The sequence below is a fragment of the Myxine glutinosa genome, chromosome 4 (genome assembly GCF_964187855.1).
Source record: "Myxine glutinosa chromosome 4, kmMyxGlut1.1, whole genome shotgun sequence".
NCBI classification, from domain to species: Eukaryota; Metazoa; Chordata; class Myxini; order Myxiniformes; family Myxinidae; genus Myxine; species Myxine glutinosa.
In genome coordinates this window covers 115,229,061-115,250,795 of record NC_136264.1, presented here as the reverse complement: position 1 = coordinate 115,250,795, position 21,735 = coordinate 115,229,061, and the positions used below count along the sequence as shown (strand labels likewise).

Genomic DNA, 21,735 nt, shown 5'->3' with positions numbered 1-21,735 from the left:
GGATGTGAATACTTTCTGAAGACACTGTGCAAAACGAGTGGACATAGGATTGCTTCAACTCAATAGCTGACACATATAAATCTTACAGACAATTTAGTGAAACCCATGTTTCCACGTGAACAAACATCCGATTCAAGTCCAAAGAAATCAAGCGTACAATTGAAGTAGCGGTCACTATGTCACGGTCACTATGTGATCAGCTCATGAAAACACAAGCTCTGTGGTTCATCTCCACATTTTCATATGCATTTCTTTATATGGGAATATTTTTCTAGGTCCTTTCGAATTTTCATCCAGCATTTTCCAAAGTATTGAATACCAGTTCACTGGTAATTCCCTGCTTGTCGTTAAAGGCGGCAAAAAGGGTTGGCGTCAGGAAGGGCATCCGGCCGTAAAACATTGCTTCAAAAAGGGGACCGAAAAACAACAACAACCACAGTTCCCGAAAAAGGCCAACCCCCGCTTGCGGGGAAAAATGGCCTCTAAAGGTGGTTTTTTTTTTTTTGTTTGTTTTTTCCAAAGTATATGTATCTCCGGAAATTGCACATTTCCCCAGAGCTCAGCGTTACCACGTCAATATAATTACATTAAACTTAGATTCTGGCAGGAAAAATAGCTTCGTCTCGCCAAGAAAGTCTCAGGCTGCGTAATTGCACAGAGTCTTAAGAAAGTTTGCGGCATTTTACTCAAGATTTGCCTTTATTCTGACTCAGGACTCACGCTGTGGCTTGGGTATTGATTAGGCTCATTGCAGGTAAAATCGAATGAGAGGTCACTTATTATTGTCACCTGATGTGATCGTCCAGCTCTCCTTTTTGCGTGTTTCTACTCGTACCTAATTTTAAATTCAAAGAAACATCATCACGACCCATGCTCTTTACAACGCATGCTCAATAAAATTATTTCAAAAGCTAAAAGTTCCCTGTCAAGGGCCTGGTGCGCACCTGGTCGGTCGGTTCATGGTCCCGGGTGCGGTTTACCTGTACAGGGGTCATTTGCGCACTCCACATTCAAGAAAAGGTACTGCATGAGTCACTTTGATGAAGCGATATCCTAAAGCGCGCACACTTAATAGTGGAGCAGCTCGACTCACACCAGCCCGAAAGCCCACCACCCACACCCCATATTCCATTCTCACCTTCGCAACACGCCCCCATGCAGCGAGCGAGTGCTTGCGCGGGTGGTATTTGGTCCCGAGGCACTCGAGGTGCGTTAAATGTGCAGACGCCCGTGATCCGCGTACTGTCCGTGCCTGAACTCACAGACAGGAGGTACGACTACCCCGGGCTCCGTTCCCACGGTGACTGTTTTAACAGGTCAGTCCCGCGTGCTCAGTTCTAAATTGAAGACAGCAAATATATATATATATATACTTTGTGCTGAGGGGTGCTGAGGGCTGAGGCGTATATATATATATAAAATAAGACATATATATATATATATACATAAAATGAGACATATATATTTGATATATATATATCAAATAAGACAGAAGACAGCAAATATATATATATATACTGGCTTGGCTCGGCTCGCTGCGCTCGCCTCACCATGCGTTTTTACTGAGGAACGGGCTTATTTTAGCTGAGGATAATGTCTGCACCTGAGATGCTCATGCTAATGTTGTTGTCATGATTTAGACTAATCATAATACAAACAATTATTTTGCACAAATTTATTTGTAGTGTTTGTGATATTACATTTTTATAAGTAATTTAGGTTGAAGATTTATGTTGAAAATATATATATATAATTCAAAATAGAACCCCTCAGCACATACATTTGGGAGGGGTAGGTGCAGACTGGAAGTTTGGGACGATTACCCCGCACCACCACGACATTCAAAACAGCTCACCCCCATGTAATTCAAAACACATTACCACAATGTAAATCAAAACACCTCACCACCACGTAATTCGAAACACCTCAGCACCACGTGATTCAAAACACCTCACCACCACGTTATTAAAAACACTTCACAACCACGGAAACAAAAGTTTGAAGGAGTAGTTCAGTGACAACACAGATATATACATATATATATATATATATGTATATATATATATACATATATATATATATATATATATATTATATATATATATATATATATATATATATATATATGTATGTATATATATATATATATATATATATATATATATATATATATATATATATATATATATATATATATATATATAGTATATATATATATATTATATACATATATATATATATATATATATAAATATATATATATAGATATATATATATATATATATATATATATATATATATATATATATATATATATAACTGCACCTGAGTTGCTGTTTTGTCATGGTTTACAAACATGGTTTACACAATGTTACCAACAACATTTATCATGGTTTACACCAATTGTGCATAACCCTGACACTCCAAATTTCACTGATGCTCAGAAGCACAGGTTAAGAAAGATGATCCAGAAAGCTCGGCAGGAGCTTCGTAAATGAGGTCCCTATGGGTTTTTTAATCTATTTAGTTATTCATTTTCTTTCTTTATCTGAAAGAATGAGTGTTAGTTTTGGCAGTCTAAACATTAACGGTGGTGCTAGTTTAGAACGCAAAGTTCAGGTAAAAGATCTGACCCGGCGTTTGCACCTGGATGTCTCGTTACTGCAAGAAACGCATGGAGATCTGAATGGCCAAGCCCAGTGGAGAAGGTTAATGAAGGGCCAGTGGTTCTTCAGTGATATCAATTGTCTCACTGCTGGAATTGCTTTCTTTGTCTCCTCCTCATTAACACTCACACAAGTTCAATATAATGAAATAATTCCCGGACATCTGGCTTGTCTTCAATTCACTGCCAATAATCAAATCTTTGTTTTTGTAAACATATATGCCCCCTGTAAGAATGCTGAAAGGCACAACTTCTTTCTAAAGCTAGAGGATCTTCTGAGTACAATTGACTTAAATTGCTCTTTTATAATGAGTGGCGACTTCAACTGCACTCTTGACCCTGCATTAGATAGAAACAGTGCGGAGCCACATCCTAGATCTGCCAAACCCTTGGAGAAAATCATCAAGACGACGGGATTAATAGATGTCTGGCGTATTCAGCACCCTATGCAACGGCAGTTTACTTGGTCTAGATGTACGTCTCAGATACACACTCTAGCCAGGTTAGACAGAATTTATGTCAATACTGTAATGCTTGACAAGATATTGAAATCTGATATCGTGCCTTCTCTTTTTTCTGATCACCTGGCTGTAACCTTGTCCTTTAAGCTTGCTCTGCAGCAACATGGCAGCCCATATTGGAAGTTCAATGTCATGTTGCTGGAAAATGCTGCTTTTTGTGAAGCTTTCAAAGTGTTTTGGATTAGCCTCAAAGAAAGAAGGAATAATTTTGATAACCCGATAATATGGTGGGACTACGCAAAGGCACAGATCGCTGTCTTTTGCCAACAGTTTAATGATTTCTCTTCTTTTAGTGTAAAAAGGGAGAGGTTCACACTAGAAAAGGAAATAATGAGGTTACAAACTGATGTGGCAAATAGCCCCAATAGAACAAATAATCATTTGCTTATGGAAAAGAAGACTCTACTAAACAACTTAGTCGAATACCAAGCAAAAGGTGCAATGGTCCGTCTACGGATGGATCAGCTATATAATTTAGATGCACCGACCAAATTTTTCTTACATTTTGATAAAAAGACTACCAATCAAAGGCAAATTGAAACCTTAAAGCTCTCAACTGGTAACACTATGACGTCACAAGATAATATAAAGAGGGAGGTTTATAACTTCTTTTCAGACTTGTTTATGGCAAATGATGTTGACGATGGCTCAATAAGTTATTTCACATCTGACTTACCCATGCTAAGTGCTGCTCAAAGGGATCAGCTGGGCTCCTTACTTTTCCTTGGAAGAGCTTACACTTTCCCTTGCTTCTTTACCTACTGGTAAATCTCCTGGATTGGACGGCCTCCCAATAGAGTTTTATAAATCCTTTTGGCCCTTATTAGGCCCAGAACTATTGGAGGTCTTTACTAGTTCATTACATTGTGGTGACTGGCTGTGCTGTGGTTGATCGGCTGTGCTGCGGGCTTGTTCGAGAGAACTGTCCGGGGCTATATAAAACAACAACAACAACAACAACAACAACTCTTGCACACCACAATCGTGTGGCAAGGTGCACCTCTTTCTGGAAAAAAGGTTCTGTCTAAAACATTCAAATGACATACATAGTTTATAGATGAAGATATTCTGTAACATAGCCAGATAACGTTCACCATTTACTGTAGCTCCTTCAAAAAAGAAAGGACCAATATTGCATGACTTTCTGAGAGCACACCAGACATCAACTTTTGGAAAGTCTCTTTCATGTTGCCAAATTTCTGGAGGTTTCTCTGTCCCCAAATTGCAACAGTTGTTGACAGTTGACTTTGCCAGAAACGTGGGATGTTGCCTCCTCAGAAAATGTCACCTTATCAAGAAATCCAGGGGAATTGATGACTTTTGATTTGAGGAGTTAAAAAAATCGAACCTTGAATAGTAGTCTTCTTTGTGTAACATACGAACTACCTGGACCTTGTAAGCGAGTTCATGCCACACAGCTTTGAGAATTTGGTGCACTGCTATAAGTAGCATGTTCAATTCAAGTGATGTATGTCACAATGATTTACATCGTTCAAATGATTTCTGGACAGCTGCTACAGCTTGCTCACTGATTCGTCACCTTCCATATCTTGCGTTGTCATTCAAAGAACCTGTTTCTTTAAACCTCTTCATCCAATTCCTAATTGAGTTCCTGTGTGGTGTATCTTTCTTGTGATGAGTGGTGAATGTTCTTCTCACTGCTGTTATGGACTTCAGATCAGTTGGCAATGTGTCGGCAACTTCAGTTCAGTTGACAACTTTTTCTTCCAATGTCGCCATCTTCTATCGGTAAGAGATCAGAAAGAAAATGAAACATAGTTGAAGCATAGAAACTTATCAATTGCTCCATTAAAGACCACACCAATATATTGTGACATGGAAGGGGGAGAGTGGTGTCCATAGCTAGACTGTTGTAAGCAAAGTATGGTCTGTGTGTTTCGAGTACCTGTTAGATTGACATGTAACAGGGACCTGTCAGGTTAAGTCGTTTGTTACACGTGATGCTGAGGAGTACAAAAGAATGGAAAATAAAATGTCAGAAAGCATGAAGGAACAAAAGAGAATAAGATGAAGTTGAAGAAGAAGAGGAAGAAGAAGCGTTGCGGTCTCGTCTTTTATTATTTTGTTTTCCTCCCTCCCCCACACTTGAGCTGGCACAGGGCATTCCCCACATTGGCCAGACCGTTGTAGGTTTCTTGGGTAAGGGGTAAAAGTCTGGAAAAGTGATGCATGTATAATATGTAATATTTTCTAAGACCTAAAAGGGCGTAACTCTGTGAAAAATCGGTGAAATGCCTTGAAACTCAAGTTTGTTCTGTAAATTATCATAATAAAGCCATGTACCAAGTTTCAGTTGAATATGTTAAAGGGTATGGGGAAAAAAGTATGGGAAACCACAGGTCGGATGGACGAACAGACAGACAGACGGAGTGCAACCCTATAGTCCCCTCCGGTGAAACCGCTAGTGGACTAGTAGTAGTATTAGTAGTAGTATTAATTTGCACCTTTTTGTCAATTGGTATAAGGCACTGATAGAAGGAGAGTGGGAGGAAGGAAGGGGATGGGGTGAAAACCAGCTACATAGAAGGGTATAAACAAGTCTTCATGCACTTTTTTTAAGATTCAGGTTTTGTTATGTAATCTCATTGGAATTGGGAGTTTGTTCCAAAACCTTGAGGCAGTTGATTGAAAGGAACATAGCCTGCCTTTGTGTGAAATTTATGTCCAACAAAGGAAAGCTGCTGCAGAAAGAAGTGAGTAAGGTGTTCTCTGCTTTGCAAAACATGATGAGATGTATACTGGAATAGAAAATAACAAGGATTTGAATGAGTGAAGAATTATTCTATATTGCATCTGCCCTGCAACTATGAGCCAGGGTAATTGGCTAAACATGGGGGTTACCTGGGACCATTTGGGTTGCTGAACGATCAGACAAGCACACTTGTTCTGCATTTTCTGTGATTGATAAAAAATATTTCCCAGTGATTCCACCAAGTGAATAACTATGATAATCCAGCTGGAGAGCACCCGTGCACAAACAACATTATGACAAGTATCACAATTCACATACTGTACTTCCTGATGAGATTAAGGTTATATAGATCTGCGAATTAAGAGAGCGACACAACTGTGTGACCTCATCAGACATCCTCAAGTCATGGTCAAACGTCTCTCCCAAATTTTGGATGGTTGGGAAATGAGGGAACCATCAAAGCTGAAAGGGAATGAGGGAACCATCCTGGCCATCAAAGCTGAAAGTATAATTCCAAAGCTGTTTATAGTGGTCTGGTGAAGAAGCTATGAATAATTCAGTTTATGAGAATTCAGCTTCAAATTACTATGTATCAGCCATACCTGTATGTCACCAAGTCATTTAGAAAGACGAAAGTGAGTGCAAGCAGCGTCATCAGGTCTGGTCGGGTCAAAAATTGCACAGAACTGAATATCATCCACATATCCTGTATATTATAGCGGATGGAATGTTGACCGATGGTTTGCCCAATAACACAAATGTTATATGTGAACAGTCGTGAGCCAATAAGAGACGTCACATTTTAGGTGTTGGTCGTCCGAGAAAGAATGACCAATGTAGGCATTGCTAAATATCGTAGTGAGGTATGACTGGATCCAAGAAAGGACTTTGTCACAGAGACCAAAGTCTTCAGAAAACCAGTGTGAGAACATCATGATCCACCATGTCAAAAGCAGAGGGCAGATCAAGCATCAGTAGGAAAACTGCCTGTTGATTGTTATCAATGGCACAAAGTAAGTCGTTCTATGCTGAAACTATGTCCGTCGCGGTGCTATGCGCGACTCCATATGTGGACTGCCGAGGTTCCAGGTCATTTTGAATGACTAAATCAGATACCTGTTTGATGCAACCTCATCAATTTGCCGAGAAATGTGAGAGTGGTTATAGTTACATACTCAATTCTTCCTTATCCAAAGAAGGCTTCTTCAAAACTGAAGTAATGACCAAAGATCTCAGAGTATCAAGAAAAAGACCAGTGAACAAAGGCAAATTTACAATTTATGACGTACAGGAAGCACAACAGGGAGATGTCTATTAATGAGCCAGGTTGGCATTTTGCCAGAAACACAGGTCTGTGATGGCGACATCTCCTAATTACAAGTAAATACCACCAGTCGCTTTGCTGACGGGAATGTTAAGGGGGGCGGAGAGAGAAAGATTGGGGGGAGAGAGAGGTGGGAGAGAGGAAGAGTGGGGGGAGAGAGAGGTGGGAGAGAAAGAGGGGAGGGGGGAGAGAGGTGGGAGAGAAAGAGTGGGGGGAGAGAGAGGTGGGAGAGAAAGAGTGGGGGGAGAGAGAGGTGGGAGAGAAAGAGGGGAGGGGAGAGAGAGGTGGGAGAGAAAGAGGGGAGGGCAGAGAGAGGTGGGAGAGAAAGAGGGGAGGGGAGAGAGAGGTGGGAGAGAAAGAGTGGGGGGAGAGAGAGGTGGGAGAGAAAGAGGGGAGGGGAGAGAGAGGTGGGAGAGAAAGAGTGGGGAGAGAGAGAGGTGGGAGAGAAAGAGGGGAGGGGAGAGAGAGGTGGGAGAGAAAGAGGGGAGGGCAGAGAGAGGTGGGAGAGAAAGAGGGGAGGGGGAGAGAGAGGGGTCTCAAGTCACAAGGTGACCTTTGCAGTTTCACCATGCATGCTCATACACAAACCTTCCTGTATTTTTTTTTTTGCACCATACCCCTTTCTGGGAGTTCCCTGAATCCATCATCATTGGTTTCATTACAACAACAACAACAACAACAACAACAACAACAACAGGCATTTTAAGGCAATTTTGCCTGCTAGAACGGGTTTCATTGAAGTCCGATATTTCGTTCTCAAGTTATAGCACAACAAACATACAAACACACATACAGACACACCTCCTTTTATAACACAGATTCTCCTCTATTCAACCTCATTTATGGAAACAAAATGACTGAAACTACAATCATTATTTTTTAAAATCCACTCGTACAGGAAGTTAAACTTGAACTTGATTTGATGCCTGGAGTGTTATGCACACTTTCCCTGATCTTATCTACTATATACTGACAGTAACGTGAAGAGTCATTAGCTAGATCAGATGGATCACTACATTAAGGAATAACTTTACTACCAACATTAAGTAATTCATTTACAGTTTTGTACATGTCCTTGCTATTACAATTGGAGAGTTTTTCATCATAATGATCTTTCTTCGCAGCCGAAACAGTCTCACAAACATTCCATTGGGATTCGATGAACTTCCTGCAATCAGCATCTGATTGTTTGCGTCGAGCTTCCTTTACATCGTTATCATACCAGTCAGGCTTGAGATGTACGTAGCGCTTAGGTGTCACAGGAGCATGCACATCCAGAACAATACTTAATTGTATTGCCGGACAAGATCACTTGCATCATAGTCAGTGCTTTCCAGCATGAATCGCATTTCAACCGCTAGATCAATGGAGAACTTTTCATGATCAATGAATTTGTACCTTCATGGAACAAACACATCTTTTGCAAATGCTGGTCTTACTCAATTCAACACACAGTGTATCAAGGAGTGATCAGAGAGTTGGATTTCATCGGCATGACATGATTTTATGAGACAGTCGCCATCCTTAGCTACTACAACATCGAGGGTATGGCCTAAGTGACGTGTAGATCCATTCACCAGTTCTTCAAAGTTCAAAGAAGACAAAATTGTTGAACCTTCTGACCTCTAGCTTTGTAGGGCAGTCAACATGGAGGTTGAAATCACCCATGACAATCAGTCTCCCTTGCAGCAGGTGAGCTGAGTACCTCCTCCAACTGAGTACCTCCTCCAACAGCTGAGTACCTCCTCCAACTCCTCCAGAAAATCTGCTAACTTCATTGAAGCTGTCAAGGAAGGTCTATAAATGACAAAAAAGTTGACTTCTCCCTTGGAGATTCAAGCATACTGAGCTTTAGATTATATCCTCAGAAGGCAGCAACACCTCCACCATGGCTTTCAGCTTCCCGTGGAACACTAAGAATGTAAAAACGAGGTGGACATAATCACAACATTGTCCTTGAAAGGTTATCCTACCAAAATGTGAGTGGATATTTCAGCCCTGTGAGGACGCTGTTCCATCTTCTGAAACCCACAAATGCAGATTACTTGAGGATGGTTGCATATACGAATATCCTTAAGGTTTCCCTTAAATAATGTCTGTCTGTTTCTGTCTGTCTGTCTGTTTGTCTGTCTTTCCTTTTTCCCTTACACGCTTAACTTTTCCTGTAAGACAATCCTTATGTTGAGGATGGTTGCATATACGAATATCCTTTAGGTTTCCCTTAAATCCTGCCTGTCTGTCTGTCTGTTTATCTGTCTGTTTTTATCTGTCTGTCCGTCTGTTGGTCTGTCTGTCGGCTTGTCTGTCTGTCTGTCTGTGAGCAGGATATCTCAAAAAGTTGATGGTTTCGCACCAAATTTGGAGAACAGTTTCGGTGTGTTACAAGGACGAATTCGTTGGAGTTTTGTGAAGATTCTGATCCAAATTCTAGAATTTTCAAGCGATTTTTCACTATTGAGCGATAAGGACAACATTGATATACAGCACAATATCTCAAAAAGTTGTGGACAGATTATGACAAAACTTGGTGGATGAGTTGGTTAGGCGACCATAACAAGCCGATTCGATTTTGGTTTTGGTCCAGATCCAGATCTGACCTATCAGTGGGATACAAACCACAAACTGGTCAGGTACGTGCTCCGCCAAGTGTTGTTCTAGTTTTTTTTCTGTTTGTTTCTTTCTATCGTCCTTTCCAACAAATTATAATTACACACCATTCCTTAATTTCTGATCCAACCCTCTACCAATTTTGCATTAAGGTACCTTAATCCAATTACCTGCAGTTTTCATTTGTTTTCAATTGTATGGAGGAGATTTTATGGAGTAAAAGATGAAACAAGAAAACCGTGCCTTTTGTCATTGTATTTGAGTCAACAGAGATGGAATTTGGTGCAAAGGTGCTTTCAAACAGACCTGTATAGGTTCTTAAAAATAAAGAATAAAATGATTAGAAAAGTCGTTTCAGGGATTTACAGGGGTCAAGGGGTCAAAATTGGTTGCAAATCAAGGTTTTTCATGTGCCAAACATTTATATTTCAATCAATCCAATCAAGACCTCGAACAGAAAGATACCTTACCACACACATCCCCTACAGCCTAAGATAGGTACACATAATTATATATGTTTGAAAATCTTTATTTGACGAACGTTTGTGTGTTCACATACAAGTAATGTTCAAAGTACCTTGGGCTATTGCAGAAGCATTTTTGAAAATAGGTCGCTCCGATCTATTTATGGCTTTATCCTAACTCTGACTTATTTTTACAAATTGGTAAACATTATGTGACCAGCACAAAAATAAATTATGCAAATTTTTTTGAGTAGATTTATATGGTTTTCAAGAGGGTAGTTTCGATTATACATGGGTCAAAGGTCAAAATCTATTACAACATTTAAAGATGTCAAAGAATTAGACTTTAGTGCTTCTAGAAGACCATATTTTGGCCTCAAGGTGTGACATTAGGCCAACTGTCCCATCTGCTAGCATTCGCTTGCGGAAGTTAAAGATTCCACGGTGTCTTTTGAAAGTAGTTGTTCGGGTTAGGAAAATTGTGTGTCAGTATGCTGGCAAACTCTAAACTCCTGTTCTAGTTGAAGACTGTTTTGGTAGCACCAAGTGATGGAGTAGTGACATGGCCAAGGTAAATTTTCAGTTGTGTATATGCTCATGACCTGGTAATGGTCACCTTAATGTCCCTAAAAGAGCTATGGGACCAAGAATAACCACACACAATGGCCTACTTGGTTTAAAAGCTGCAGGGGATCTTTAACGTTAACCAGTTATTGCTGAGTGGCTGAATAGCCAGTTTCATATCCCCTCAAGGTAACAAACTCTTTGATTTGCAAGGCCTACATTATAGTGTCGACCACAGCACAACTTTTCATAACTCTTTTTGTTGATGTGGTTCCTCATGAAACTCAGTTTGATGGTGATATATTTATATCCTGTTTGTCTGTCTGACTGTGGGCAGGATATCTTTAAAAGTTCTGGACAGATTTGGATGAAACTTGGTGGACAGATTGGGTGTGTCACAAGTACTAAATGACTAGATTTTGGTGAAGATCCGGATGCGGAAATTATAATTTTAAGTGATTCTTCACAAGTATGGGATGGGGCCAAAAACGACATATCGCACAATTTCTCAAAAGGTTCTGGACAGATTTGGATTTAAATTCAGTGGACAGGTTGGGTGTGTGACAAAGACTAAATGACTACATTTTGGTAAATATCCTGATCTCAATACTAGAATTTTTAAGTGATTCTTCACCATTAAGTGATGGGAGTAAAAACAATATATAGCATGATATATCAAAAAGATGTGGACAGATCATGACAAAACTTGGTGGATGAGTTGGTTGGGTGACAAGAACAAGCCGATTAGATTTTGGTTCAGGTCCGATGCAGATCCGGCCTATCTGTGGGACACAAACAGTAAACTGTTCTGCCTGGTGGAAGTATGCTGTCTCGTGACGTTCTAGGTAGATAATGTGGCTTTGTCTTTTTTTAAGGTTATCTGATGTGTTTGTTAGCGTCATGAGAAATAAATATTCCAGATTCAACGTGCAATGTGATGCTCCATGATTGTATGTCACGATATATCTATTATTCTAGCATTTTAATGCTGAGATATGTTGTAAAAAGATTATTTTGAAAAGTGGATAGCAGCACCCATGTGTGTAATATGGGTTGTTTTTCAGAACAATGTTTCCAGTTTTGACAATGACACAAGGGAAGATAAATCCTGTCCATGGTTAGACATTGAGATTTTAAAATTAAAAAGTCCATGGGTAACATTGTCCACACCTATTCGACATACGTCTGGATTATTTTTTGCTTTTAACTGAACACTAAATTTCTTTTTCTACTGCTATGGTCTAGGGCTCTAGGCCATGGATTTACTGAACAAATATCATAAATCCATACAGACAACAGTCAATGTCAAACATCTTATTGTGTACCTTTTTGGACAGGTGGTTCTACTTGTGGGGCAGAAGAGACGAAACTCAGAACTGTAACATCAATCACTTTGCCTGCTGGTATCTTTGGAACACTGTGGGAAGTTGGAGTCTCGTCAATTGGCGATAGATCAAGGAGCAGAACACCATGATGGAGAATGCAGAGAAGAAGGGCAATCAGACATACAACGGAACGGAGTTGTGCATTACGAACTCTTCATTAGACTGCGGAGGAAGCCGGGATGAGGCGCTCGCCAGGATCGAGGTGGCAATTTTGGCGGCCATCTTTGTAGCGGCTCTGGTAGGAAACATCTGTGTTCTTGCTGTTCTGCTCAAGGGAAAAAACACTCGCACCAAGTCACGCATGCAGTTCTTTATCGCACACCTGAGCATAGCAGACCTTACGGTAGCCCTGTTCCAAGTTCTCCCACAGCTTGCTTGGGACGTAACATTCCGCTTTCAAGGACCCGATGCCCTTTGTCGCATCGTCAAGTACCTCCAGACACTCGGAATGTTCGCTTCAACCTACTTGCTCATTGCCATGGCATTGGACCGATACATGGCCATATGCCACCCTCTGCGTACGCTGCAGCAGCCCTGCCACCGCGCGCATGCCATGGTGGCCACGGCTTGGTCAATAAGTGCGGTGTTCAGCACTCCGCAGGTGTTCATCTTCTCCCTTCAGGAAACTGATCCGGGGAAGATGGACTGCTGGGCCGACTTTGTGTACCCATGGGCAGCACCTGCATACATCACCTGCATAACCATAGTAGTGTATGTGGCTCCGGTGCTCATGCTGTCAGCCTCTTATGGTCTCATTAGTCTGGAGATCTGGAGTAAAGTGCGCTCCAAGAAGCACACGCACCGCGCTCAGCTACGTTGTCCGGAGGGAGGGTCTCGTGAGCTCTCCCGCGTGAGCAGTGTGCGTGGAATCTCGCGTGCCAAGGTGCGCACCATCAAGATGACCTTTGTGATCGTGCTGGCCTATGTGGTGTGTTGGACGCCATTTTTTACTGTGCAAATGTGGTCTGTTTGGGACCACAATGCACCTGGAGAAGGTGAGACAAAGACATGCCCATATAAGTTATATGTTTTAATCACCAAGCTAACAGAGGGCATCTGCAAACTGCAGGCCTTTATAAAGGGTGTTAAGCCGGCTGTCTGTGTTTGCATTTGCTGGTGGACGTTAAACTATGTCGCATAAAATTCTGTCTGTATGGGACATATATTATACAAAGTTGCTTCATATTTGATCTATTTCTGGTAATTGTAACTAATCTTACAGGTCTTTATGTTTATTACCTCTGCTATCCACAGTGCCCTGAAGTTATGTTTCCTCCGCTGCATGGCTGTTACTTTGTTACTTGGCAAAAAAAAAAAAATTGCAAGTATGTTGCTCACTCCGGTTTGTGTGTGTGTTTGTTTGTGTGCGTGTTTATCTGTCCGCTCACTTATACTTGCCTACAGGAGACAATTTTAAACCGATCTTCACGAAACTTTACTAAATGGTAGAGTTCATGGTCCGACTAAATCCTATATATTTTGGGGTCAAAAAGTCAAAAGGTCAAAATAGGCCAAAGGTCAACCACTTTTTTCAAATTTTTAAAATCCTCAATTTTCATCCGATTGACTTGAAATTTGAATAGGATATACATATCGGCAAACTGAATTGAACCACCAACTATTTTTGAGATCAGCATAGGCCAAAAGGTCAACATAGGCCAAAAGTCAACAACCATTTAAAATTTCTAAAATCTTCAATTTTCATCCGATTGACTTGAAATTTGAATAGGATTTACATATCGGCTTACTCAATTCAACCACCAACTATTTTTGAGATCAGCAAGGCGAAAAGGTCAACAAAGGCCAAAGGTCAACAACAATTTCAAATTTCTAAAATCCTCAATTTTCATCCGATTCACTTGAAATTTGAATGGCATTTACATATCAGTGAACTGAATTCAACCAAAAACTATTTTTGAGATCAGCATAGGCCAAATGGTCAAAATAGGCCAAAGGTCAACCACCTTTTTCAAATTTCTAAAATCCTCAATTTTCATCTGATTGACTTGGAATTTGAATATGATTTTCATGTCAGCGAACTGAATTCAACCACGAACTATTTTTAAGATCAACATCGGTCATAAGGTCAACATTGGCCAAAGGTCAACCACTTTTCTCAAATTCCTAATATCCTAAATTTTCATCCGATTGGCTTGAAATTTGAAAAGGATTTTCATATCACCTTACTGAAAGCAATCACCAACAATTTTTGAGGTCAACATAGGCCAAAAGGTCAACAAAGGCCAAAAGTCAACAACCATTTAAAATTTCTAAAATCTTCAATTTTCATCCGATTGACTTGAAATTTGAATAGGATTTACATATCGGCAAACTGAATTCAACCACCAACTATTTTTGAGATCAGCAAGGCGAAAAGGTCAACAAAGGCCAAAGGTCAACAACAATTTCAAATTTCTAAAATCCTCAATTTTCATCCGATTCACTTGAAATTTGAATGGCATTTACATATCAGTGAACTGAATTCAACCAAAAACTATTTTTGAGATCAGCATAGGCCAAATGGTCAAAATAGGCCAAAGGTCAACCACCTTTTTCAAATTTCTAAAATCCTCAATTTTCATCTGATTGACTTGGAATTTGAATATGATTTTCATGTCAGCGAACTGAATTCAACCACTAACTATTTTTAAGATCAACATCGGTCATAAGGTCAACAATGGCCAAAGGTCAACCACTTTTCTCAAATTCCTAATATCCTAAATTTTCATCCAATTGGCTTGAAATTTGAAAAGGATTTTCATATCACCTTACTGAAAGCAATCACCAACAATTTTTGAGGTCAACATAGGCCAAAAGGTCAACCTAGGCCGAATTTCTAAAATTGTCAATTTTCATCTGATTAACTTAAACTTTGAAGACGGTTTGCATATCAGGTCACTGAATTCAACCACTAATTATTTTTGAGGTAAAAAGGATGCTCCACTGAGTGCCATGCTACTTTGTTCTGTTTTTCCAAGTGTCACTCTATGAGTGATTTTTCATCTGTTTGTTTGTTTGTTTGTTTGATACTTGGCAAAAAAAACAATTTTTTACAAGTATGTTGATCACTCCGGTTTGTGTGTGTGTGTGTGTGTGTGTGTGTGTTTGTTTGTCTGTCGGCCTGTCTCTGTCTGTCTGTGAGCAGGATATCTAAAAAATTTGATGGTTTTGCACAAAATTTGGAGCACAGGTTTGGTGTGTTACAAGGACGATTTCATTGGAGTTTCGTGAATATTCCGATCCAGATTCTGGAATTTTAAAGCGATTTTTCAATTTTTTCAAATATCTGAAAAGGTTGTGGACCAATTATGACAAAACTTGTTGGATGAGTTGGTTAGGCGATACGAACAAGCCGATTAGTTTAGGTTTAGGTCCGAATCCAGATCTGACATATCAGTGGATACAAAATGTAAACTGAAATGTAAACTGTTCAGCCTGGTGGAGGTATATTGCTCTCTCTACCAAGTGTCGTTCTAGTTACAAAAGCAATGCAAGACCTTTGTTGCTTTCCAATGTGTTATCCAGAAATCAGACAAAAGTGGCATGTCAGTGGAAGCTTTCGTATTCCTTAAACGTAGTGTGCATTCAAACCACTGATCGTAGGTTATCATTAAGAGACACATTCATCACATTATGTCACAGACCTGGGTGGGGATACCAGTTCGCAAATAACGCCAGTATTAAAATTTTGACTTCAGGCATGGACAGCCAGTTTGTGAACAACTTGGGTAAATTAAACAGCGAATGGCAAACGATGAACCAATAAATTACACATTGCTGTGCCACCTTCAGTCGAACGTCAGGCATTGACAGCAGGTTAATGAAGGACTTGGACAAAAAATGTACCCAGTGAATGTTACTGTATCCAGTCAATGGCCAAACTGCAAATGGGGAATCCACGAATGTCACGGATGGATTAACCCTTACGTCATTTCCTCATTCTGCTATTAACTCAATATCAAAGGGAGGCGGCGCAAAGGTGCCCCTCCCTTAATACAAGGGATCGTTTCTCTGTATGCAGCTATAACATGGGGACTGAAAATACGTTTCTCGGCTTCTACTGGACGAAATCGGCTGCAAGTTTCAGAAGTAAATGTTTTGTATGTTGAGGTATTATGTTCCAAATTTCGGTAACGCCTGTTTCTGCATTCTTGAGGGATATTAAGAAAACGCTCAAATTCACGTTGGTGTCTGTCCATCCGTCCGCTGTCTGGACACCCACCCAAAATGTATTGGCGCTCATATCTCAAGTACTATACATTGAAACAATCTGAAACGTGGAATATACATCGGCCAATAGGTCTAGTTAATGGCTTTCAAAACAAATTCCACCTAAGTGCCATAGTTTTTGCTATAAAATTAAATACGGTCGGACCCCACTATTCGTGGTTCCTCTATTCGTGGTTCTGCTATTCGTGGAATCCGCATATTCACGGTTGATGAAATGCGACATGTTTCTCTATTCGAGGAAAAATGTCCCGCAAATTCACGGTTTTTTTTTAAACTCAACTGGACTACCGTCCAGTTGAGTTCATCACATACTGAACCCTCCGTCGTCCGTCGTCTGTCGTCGTCGTCTGTTAACTTTTCGACGTTAACACTCCAGCGTCCACAAATATCAACCGATTCTGATCAAACTTGACATGCAGCATCCTTAACCCAAGTACCAGGTTGGTATTACATTTCAGCCCGATCCGTTGTAAAATGGCGGACTTAGGCGACCATTTTGTTTTTGGTCATGAAAAGGACGTTAACACTCTAACGTCCCCAAATATTAACAGATTTTGATCAAACTTAGAATGTTTAACCCTTAACACACAAGGTAGGTTCCTATTGCATTCCAACCCGATCCGTCACAAAATGGCCGCCATATTGTTTTCAGCTCCGAAACGACGTTAAGACTTTAACGTCCACAAATATTTATGGATTTTGATCAAACTTGGTGTGTGAGACTCTTACCACACAAGGTAGGTTGCTATCGCATGTCAACCCGATCTGTCTTAAAATGGCCACCATAGGCCGGCATATTTTTTTCAGCTCTTAAGAAAAGCACAAGAATTTAGGACTTTAAAGTTGTCCAGTCAGTTCAGTTGAGTTCTGCTTCCCTGGAAGCTCTAGTTTTATTTTTGCGGCCATGTTCCGTGAAATTGCGGTTTTTTCCCCTTGTTCGTGGCCATGTTCTGCGAATTTAAGGTTTTTCAAGGGAGTAAAAAAAATTGTGGAAGTTAAGAGAGTAAAACAGTAAAAAGTTTGGCAAACGAGGGAGTAAAAAATAAAAAATAAAAAAGGAGAGAGTGCGGCCTCTGTTGGCAGGCATTATGGCGTCAACTAATCCACCGTTCGGAAGAAGGAGAAGGCCATTCGTGAGAAAAGTTCAGCAAGCACTGTATCGAACACGGAGGTGGTCACCCATGTCCAGAATGTACACATGGAAAGGATGGAGAAGACTCTCAGAATGTGGATCGAGGATAACATGCAGACGAGAGACTTCATGCTGAAAACCATGATGCTGAACCGTTCCCTAAACCCGCTCATCGAGGAGTAGTTGAACGCCATTCCAAAGGTTTCCGAGGAGGAGGCAGAGGCGGGCAGTAATGAGGAAGAGGTGCCGAAGTCCAAACTCACAGTCCATTTCCTGGGCGAGTTGCTGCATGGCATGTGGGAGCTTGTCGACAAGTTGGAAGATGCTGACCCAGTCATGGAGAGGTACCTCAAGTTCAAGAGGGCCTTGGATGATGCGCTGCTCCTGTACAAGGAGCTGCATCGAAATGTTGGGCAATGTGTCAGGCAGCTCCCCATCACCCATTTATTCAGCCCTGCTCCCACTACCTCAAGACCACCAGCACTCTCTACAGCATTCCTCTCAGCATCCTCACCAGCATTCTCACAGGCAACGCCGGGTACTTCTGCTAGTAATTTATATACAATACAACCAAATAGAGCATGAAATCGTTTTTTTTTTAGGGTGTCATTTAGCACCCCATCCACTTCGCGCTGGGTGCGGTCGCCCCCTCTGCCCCAAAGCCCTCCCCCCCCCCCCATTACTACGCCACTGTGTGTGAGGGGAGGAGGGCAGTGTGTGTATCCATGGCATCAAAGCTTTTTTTTAACCATTTGAGCTTTTGTTATCAAATGTTCAACAAACCTTTATTATAACAATATGGACAAGATTAATGAATAATTGGGTCAGAATGTCAAAGGGCAAAGTCAAAATAAGTAAAAATAACAAAATGGTGGATTAAGACCCCTGTGAGGTGAATACGAGCTGACCAAGGATTCACCTGTTTTTGGTTTCAATTTAATAATCCCTTTAATTATCTTCAAAAGGGGTGTTTAAATTTACCCAAATACACAGTTTCATTCATGCACCCTCTTGGAGCTCCCTTTGTATGCATGCATTGTTTCAGGCCGCTAGGTTTTGGAGTTATGGAGGAGACATGCACACTGACACACACTCCCACCTTTATTATATGTTTTGATTTGAGCCTTTATCATTAAATTTTCAGCAAACCTTTATTATGAGAATACTGAGAAAACGAATTAATAATTTTTCTTTCTATTTTTAGATGTTGCTTTCGTCATGTTTAGTTTTAGTACAAAGCGGACACGGAGGGCTTTGCATTTTGAGACACTTTCTAGTTCCCATTTTCCTCCCAGATTTTAGCCACAAACGGATAAATAATGTCAATAAAGGTAAACTGTTGTTCCATCATGATTTGCACTTTAATGAACTTACAATTCCTATTTAAAATAATTATGATTCCTTTGAATATGTGGCTAACATTACATTTGTTGCAGACTCCAGAGACAAGGCTTTAACTTTAACCATGCTTCTGGCAAGCCTCAACAGCTGCTGCAACCCTTGGATCTATATGTTCTTCAGTGGGCATCTACTCCATGCCCTGGCATGCTGCCGGTTGTCCACTCACTGGCCCACACGTGCCAGCAGTCTCAGCACTGCCGGTAATGTCACATCATTGAGCTGCGCCAGCCTCAGACAACCGTCTCTTGATGGACCGGTCTCTAGTGGTGAGAACACCCAAGATAGAAAACCATGAACATTGCTCTTTAGGTTAATCTTGATCGAGGTTCTTTAAGTGCCATTTTGTCACACCATTTCCCATCTGAGGACCTTGTCAAACTTTGGCAAGCAACAGAAAGTTGGGAGATTTGTTTTGGCCCTGAAATTGCAAAATCGTTGAAGTTATGCATCTACTCAATCATTTGCTCCATATTTTAACAGCGATTTCACAGTAAGATAATTTTGCGGAAAACAAAACTCATGTGTCTGAAAAGGCCGACAGTTTGACTTGAACGAAGCGGCAACCCGGAATGATGAAAAGTCACATAAGCAGCACAAACTCAATAAAAAAATGTAACCAACTCTGTGGGCTTCCCATTGAATCCAAAGTCCCCATTGATGAAACCACATACAAAATTGTTACATCTCAATAACCCACACAAGGGAGGGAAAGTGCTCATCAGTACTTGTGCATGTTTTTGTAACAGGAAAATGAAATGGTTTGTTGCTTTCCAAATTCCACATTATCTGCTTCAAAAGGCAACTGCGACTCATGTCGCCCTATCTAGGTCAGCACACCTGCCATGCGGAAAGCTGTGTACAAGTTGCTAGCACGCCAGACAAAATAAACTATTTCACTTCTTTGATTTCCTTAATTTATACTACACCCTTAATTCTGTATAGATACTTCATGGTGAGCAATTGCATTGTACAGATGCAATTGCTCTGTATTGAACACATGCCAAGTCCCTTTTTTAAATCGCATATCAGTTGAGATGGAATCAGGACAATAAAGCAGATTATGTGCATATTACATGGAACAGAAAAGGCAAAACAAAGTGCCATTAGCAAATTTACTCCAGCTGAACTCTGCTGCACTAAATAGTCATCACGTTGAAGAGACCATGGTCGAAATGAATGCATTATTCAGTAGAATGGGTTTAGAAACTAATAATTTGTGGTAAGACGCTTGAAACAACAGTAAACGTAGGCATGACCATTGCTCACATTACTCATGGAACACTTGATAAGTGCACAGTCCGAAACAAGCCATGAACTTGGTATGACAAAGGGGAGGAGGGCACATTGTCCAAAGGTTTTTCCTCCAACAATTGAAACTAGAACGGGCACTCGGTAGAGCGCATACCTTCGCCGCAGCTACTGTTCTGTACTTGGCATGGGAGTGTAGGGAACAGAACAACAAAAATACGATTTTGACCTTTTCGTGACCTTGACCTTGACCTTTGACCCGATTGCTCCCAAAATCTAATCAAATGTGTCCCGTATAATAACCAATCATCCCACCAAATTTCATGCAATTCGGTTGAATACTTTTTGAGTTATGCGAATAACATACACACACACACACACACAGACATACAAATAAATACACAGCGATCAAAACATAACCTTCCGCTTTTGCGAAGGTAATAACGGTCTTGCAGCAGAGAAACAAGTTAACGATGTGTTTCCATGTAGTTATCAGCAAGTGTAACACATTTTCCCCAAGAGTGAATGAGATTTCTGATGCAGTTGAAATAGAAATCATGTTTTGCGATTTGGGATTTTCTTTTTTAATTAGATTTTTTTCAATTTTCAATTTTTTTTCAATGCGATTTTTAAAGAATTTTTTTGGGAATTTCTTTGAAATCGGGGGAAAAATACTTTGACTCCCTTTTAAAGGGAAGCCAACAAGATTATTGTGTGAATATGTGTAATTGTGACTATTCCAATGTGTAAGGCAAAACTTTGCATAAAGAAAACTTTTTTTCTTACAGTCAATTATCATGTATATAATTTCATTGTATATTTCCACAAAATGAAATGTGAAGAGATTTAAAATTTATTAATACTTATTGGAGTGTCGTCCATCGTGGTTCATGAACTGCAATTTTGTTTACTGTATATGTTTTCAGAAGGCTCGATAATTATTTGGTGTTTAGATTGAATGTCATTATTTATCAGATGTGCATTTAATGGGTTAATTCTACATCCTGCATTAAATTTATGCTTGCACAAACCGGTGTACAAAAAGATAAGACAAGATGCAAGCAAGTGATGGTAAGGTGGTGTCCTTTGAATAACTTTTGCTACTTTTGAAGGTGTCACGGAAGTTTTAAGGTGCAGATAGGCTGAACAACGTTTGGAGGCAAGTAACCACAGCCGCTACAAAACTCAAACAACTAATTGCAAAGTGACTTGTTTTGACTGGCTGGCCAATGATGAGAGAACATGATTTACAATGAAATGGCAATTCTTTTATCAGCCCCCATTGGCTTAGTCGAAACGGGGGCTGATGGATAGGGTTTCGTCCGTCCGTCCGTCCGTCTGTCCGTGCATCAGCAACCATATCTCGGAGATGTACAGATCGATTTTGTTCATACTTGGCACAAACACAATAAATTATGGTATACAAATGCACATCAATTTGTTTCTTGATCCAATCAAAGATGGCCGACTGGCAGCCATTT

The 21,735-nt window shown here is 40.3% G+C and overlaps 1 protein-coding gene across 1 annotated transcript; it reads left to right on the top strand.

Moving 5' to 3' along the window:
* The first annotated feature begins 1,195 nt into the window (after nucleotides 1-1,195).
* On the top strand, nucleotides 1,196-19,910 carry LOC137425107 (oxytocin receptor-like). Its single transcript, XM_068113155.2, has 3 exons — nucleotides 1,196-1,316; nucleotides 12,196-13,238; nucleotides 19,042-19,910. The coding sequence occupies exons 2-3, from the start codon at nucleotides 12,329-12,331 to the stop codon at nucleotides 19,299-19,301; spliced, it is 1,170 nt and encodes a 389-aa protein (XP_067969256.2). The 5' UTR covers nucleotides 1,196-1,316; nucleotides 12,196-12,328; the 3' UTR covers nucleotides 19,302-19,910.
* The last annotated feature ends 1,825 nt before the right edge of the window (nucleotides 19,911-21,735 follow it).